This window comes from Bactrocera latifrons, unplaced genomic scaffold (genome assembly GCF_001853355.1).
Source record: "Bactrocera latifrons isolate USDA-ARS-PBARC rearing strain unplaced genomic scaffold, ASM185335v1 scaffold_86, whole genome shotgun sequence".
In the NCBI taxonomy this organism is placed as follows: domain Eukaryota; kingdom Metazoa; phylum Arthropoda; class Insecta; order Diptera; family Tephritidae; genus Bactrocera; species Bactrocera latifrons.
The window spans coordinates 109000-114835 of NW_017537556.1; the positions used below are offsets into that span (position 1 = coordinate 109000).

Here is a 5836-nt window from a genome sequence, read left to right on the forward strand (position 1 = left end):
TAATTAATTTTTTTTAATTTCTACATTTCACCATTTAGATAGTACGATTAAATTATTGTAAAATGAAAAAAAATTCAATTGTATATGTTGCCTAGTTTTAGGCGCAACACTTTATTTCTTTATTTTTGTTTTATAAAAAGATTTCAAATTGTATTTTAGAAGTATTAGAATTGTTAAAACTGATTAAATAAGAACTTCGTATTGAAGATGTTCACAAACTTTGGTCACAGTGCCATAAAGTATGCAAAGGGAGTGTAAAGAGAGTTACAATTACCTTAACTTACAGTTTAGAAAGTGTTAAAATGACATTTTCAATTAGAAATGTTGAATAATATTAAAATAACATTTTGTCATGAAAATGTTAACCAATGCATTGCTACAGCGCCTTATAGCATGCAAAGGGTATAGTAGTACTATTTACGAAGAGTTAAAATTTTTTAACTTAAAAGTTTAGAGAGCGAGCTAAAATTATATTTTTAAATCAGAAATATTGAAATTTATGAAAATAAAATTTTTTTCGAAAATGTTAACTAAAACTGTGCCTTAAAGTATGGAACATTAGAAGCAAACTAACAAATCTAACTATTGTTTGTATTGCAAATACTAAATTTAATGCTAAGTTGCATGGTATATCGAAATTTAATAGAAAATTTTAATTTTTCGATTTATTGTAAACTTTTAGGCTTACTATAACTTTGTTTTTTGATTTTTATATTAAAATGTTAAGAGCATGATTTTTAATATGAAAAATATTGAAACAGTCAATATAACATAGCATAATTTTAGGCGTTTTTAACAAACTCATAAAATTTTGGCGCTTTACTCATTTCTTTAAAATGCGTTCATTGTTTTAAGAGTTTTAATTAAAATTTTCACCTCAATTTAGCGACTAAGTTTCATGTTTTATAATTTTAATAGAAAATTTTAATTTGTGGATTTTTTGTGAGGCACTATAATTTTTTTTAATAGTCGAAATTGTATATAATAAATAAATTCCATTAAACGTTTTAAAAGCGTGATTTATAATATTAAAAATATTTATAATATTTGGAAAATTTAAACAGTCACTAAAATTTATTTTTATTATTTATATTTTTTTTAAGAAATCACATTGTTTTTGACGTGTTAATTTCTGTTAAGTTTGCATTATTTTAGGAGTTTTTATTGTTTTTCTAACTTCACTTTCGATAAACTTAAGGGTAAAGAATTACTAGTTCTAGATTTGAGCGAATTTTATATAAATAAAATTAGCTAAATAAGTACCAAACGACGTTATTATATATACTTGCTGAAATTTTCGAATACGAATTATGCTTTCAGACTAATTTTCGCTGTAAATCTTTTTTACAAATTATTATTTTTTAATTAAAATATTTAATTAATATAATTTAATACTAATCAAATTACACAAACACCTAATTTCAGTATAGTAAGTATGTTTGCTATGTACATATTATAATTAATTTGAGTGTATAACCAATATGTGGGGCATGTCTCAAACTATGTGTATAAAGTGAAGGACCGATGACAAAGTGTATGAGACAAACAAGTTGCTGCTAGAGTTTGCAGATTATGCTGGCAATACTGTTGACTACAAATAACAGTAGATTATACTGATTATTATTTTACACTCAATTATTAATTTTGTTACATTTTTTGTTGCACTACAACAAATGCAAATGAAAAATTAATTAAAGAAAATGCAAGTGTAAACAAACCAAAAAATAGTACGACATCAAAGACAACAACAAAAGAGCGCGTTTTAACAAAAATTCACAAAAAAATACTATTAATATAAATGTAACGGTATAATATTGCTTTTGCGCACAAAAAGTGTATGTGCGGTACAAAGCAAAGTGTTGAACAAGAACAAAAAAATAAGAAAGGGCAGTCAACTGTTCACTGCAGTCATGTGAAAACTGAGGAAATCATGTCAAATGAAGTTCAAATGAAATAAGAAATGAAACGGAAGAGACGCACAGCACAGCAATATGACAGAGCTCAGCGCACGAATTCACGCGAAATAATCGCAAAATATATATAGTAGATAATGCCAATAGTTTCGTGAGAAACAATACAACAATGCAACTGCATATACGTACATAAAATAACGCACACACACACACTCTAACGCACGTACACACACATACACTCACACACCACGACGCACTTACCTTGTCGACGTTTTCACGCGTCTTGGCGGAGGTCTCCACGTAGGGCACCTGCCATTGTTGGGCGCGTGTCTGGCATTCGTTCAGCGGCACTTTGCGCTTGTCGCTCAAGTCGCATTTGTTGCCCACCAACAGGAACGGTATGCTTTCGTCATTTTTCACACGTAAAATTTGTTCCCTGAAAATGGTGGAAATTGATGGTTTAGTAGTTTAGTTTGGTTTAAATGTTTGGTAACTAAATATATAAAAACTATTGATATACACGTTATACAGATAGCTATATTCGAAATTTCGAAAGTCACCAATTTTTTATTATATTTCATATATTGTATCATGGTACAGTATCAAAAAAGGATACTCGTGCAACACGGCGTATGAGTAACATTTTATATACTTTTTAAAATTGTGCTACTAATTGAAGAAGAAAGGTATTGAAGTGATAAAAACAATATACATACATACATATATATATATATGACTTAAAAACACAAACAAGGTTTATATACACTTGTGCTCATATAATTAAGTCATTCAGTACTTTTTTACAACATGTAAAAAAACAAGGTATATTTTTTTATGCAACATCCCTAATATTGCGCGAGCAAAAGGTTCCGTTATTCTAGGAACTCCACCGATTTACAGCGCATTCAAGTATTTTCGTTTGGGAGAGTTTAAATGAATTTTCCATTTATTGTCAATTAAAGTGTGCTCACATAATTAAGTCATTCTGTTTGAAACGGGTAAATTAAAATTTTTTCGCCACAATTTACATCAATATTGTTCTTTTTTACTAAATTAAGTTATTTTTAACAAAATTTGTAGTCATCGTCGTCAGGGGCAAGAATAAAAGCACAACTTCAAGCGAACGAAGGGTCATATGGGAATGTTTTCAAAAATATCAAAATATTGCCGGAGTTGTAGATGTTTTAGGATTTTCTCGAGGCAAAATTAATACCGCTGTTCAATTTTATAAAAAAAAAAAAAATAAGACTTTTGAAAATTTACCGCGTAAAAAGCCAAGAAAGACCACCCGTTCTGACGATAGGGCCTTAGTAAGGCTTAGTAAGTCTGATCCATTTTTAACCTCCACAGAAATTAGGGCTCAATTAGAGGAATACCACGGCGTACAAATATCTGCGCAAACTGTACGAAGAAGGCTATAAGAAAATTCATTGAATGGCCGTTTAGCAAGACGAAAACCTAACGTTCCAAAAAAATATTGAAAATCGAAAAGCGTTTGCTAAAGACCATCTCTGGAAGGACTCTAAATTTTGGAATTTGGTGGTTTGGAGTGASGAATCCAAATTTAATGTATTTGGTAATGATGGGAAACCATATTTAAGAAGACTCCCTTTGCAAGAACTCAATCCCAAATACACTAAAAAAAAACCGTGAAACATGGCGGTTCATCGGTGATGGTGTGGGGTTGCTTCACGTCATCAGGCGTTGGCCCGATTGTTAAAAAAGACGGGAAAATGACAGGTGAAATGTACAAAGGACTACTGGAGAACAATTTAGACGGTGATTATGTGGACAACTTACCGTTAGCTTGGATTTTCCAGCACTATAACGACCCCAAAAACTGCTCGCGGGTCGTTAAAAGTTGGATACGTTGTCGAAATATTAAAATTCTGGATTGGCCAGCTCAAAGTCCGGACCTAAACCCCATAGAAAACCTATGGGGGATTATAAAAAGAGCCGTAGCTGCACGAAAACCTCGCACGGTAGAGTGGTACAAAATAAGTCCCGCTCAATTTGCTACTTTAGTCCAAACAATGCCTAAGCGATGTACCGAGGTGCTACGTAATAAAGGTTTTCCAACTAAGTATTAGTCTTAGGTAAGGTAAAACTGCAAAAAAAAATGTCGTATACTTCGAATAACTACATTTTGCTTTAGGTGACTTAATTATACGAGCACAACAATATGGTTGGACTAAGGGAATGAACGCAATATTTTTATTATTTTAGAAGTTAAATAGAAAATAAGTATTCTGTTTTGAACTGAATTAAAATTTCTTCCATTTTTTGTAAAATTAAGTTTCATTCCTGTACCATAGAAGTTGCTTTGAATAAATTTTCGCTCTGTTACTGGCGTGACTTAATTATGTGAGCACAAGTGTATATACTTTTCACTACACATTGTACTGGTTGAAGTCGATTGAGATTTAACTTTACAAGTTTAGCTATTTTCGGATCAACTCCAACACGAAAAAATGTCGATCTTAATTTTTCGATAGACGTTTTGATTGAAACGAAGAATAAGAGAAAATTTTTTTTCATAATTTGGACATGAAATAACTTCTTTTTTATACCCTTGCAACCTGTTGGTACAGAGCATAATAGCTTTGTTCACCTAACGGTTGTACGTATCACCTAAAACTAATCGAGATAGATATGGGGTTATATATGTATATGTACATAAATAATCAGGATGACGAGAAAAGTTGAAATCCGTGTGATTGTCTGACCGTGCAAGCTGCAACTTCCTTAGTACAATAAAAATTAAAGTTCCTAGATGATGGTAACTGGACCACTGCCACGCCCACAAATCGCCATCAACCGAAAACTCATAAAGTGCCATATTTCAGGACTAAATTAAGATACACAACTGTAATTTGGCACATATCTCCTAAACCACTAGAGCTACAACAACCAAACCGTTCAGCACAAATATTACAAGAACTCTTACCGATAGTGTGAAAATGGATGAAATCAAATGAAAACCCCGCTCAATCCGGCCTTGGTAAAAACAACTAAAAGCGCGATAAATGAATAACTAAATTCTCCTGAAACGTAAAAATTTGCCGCCGGATCGGGTCAATACTTCCCTGAGCCCCCATATACCTACCTACCTAATATAAAGATTTTCGAACTTCCTGATGACTTTATGCTGGATATATCGGTCAATATTTGAGTTATCTCAATAAAAATTTCAGAATGTATTTTACTCATAACAGTATATAATTGTGCCTAAAATGTATAAAATTGGGCGAAAACTTAACCTAGGCCTCATATAACTATTACCAGGATTTGCGAACATCCGGCAAATTTTGTATAATGACTATGTATAATGATTTTGGTTTTTCTAAGATGTGTAAGTTAGTGTATAATTTATATGGTGTATGTATAAATTAAATTGCTTAGATTCCGATCGTCTGGTTGACGTTTTACATCGAAAGGGCTTTGATTCCTGCAAGTTGCAAGAGTATAAAATGTTCGGTTGCACCCGAATTTAACACTTTCTTACTTTTTTTAAATATTGTTTAATTTTTTTTAATGTGTATTTAATTTCTTTTCTGTTTGTTTAATTTTTTATATGTGTTTAATTTTTCTTATGTTTACTTAATTTATTTTTTTTTTTAATTTCATTCTAAATTTTTTTAATACTTTCCTTTTCGTTATTTTTGTAATTTTTTTTGAAATAATTTAATTTTTTGTGGTTTTTGTTTTATTTTTTCAACCATTTTATTTAATAATATGTCTTGTAAAAATTTCATTTTTCTATGATGCTTATTATACTTTTCAATCAAAATCTAGCAAATTCGGCTAGTCGGAATAACATGCTCAATATAAATTCATATTCATATAAAAAAATTTCAACTCTTTTTTATTTTTTCTGTGCTTATTTAATTTTTTATGCCTGTTGATTTCTTTTAATTTAAATT

The 5836-nt window shown here is 30.5% G+C and overlaps 1 protein-coding gene across 1 annotated transcript in view; it reads right to left on the minus strand.

Moving 5' to 3' along the window:
* Positions 1 to 5836, minus strand: part of LOC108977290 (ras-related protein Ral-a) — a 15259-nt gene that overhangs the window by 1569 nt on the left and 7854 nt on the right. Inside the window, exon 3 of the mRNA XM_018946904.1 lies at positions 2175 to 2349. Within this exon, the coding sequence (XP_018802449.1) occupies positions 2175 to 2349 (175 nt within the window). The remainder of the gene's footprint in view (positions 1 to 2174; positions 2350 to 5836) is intronic.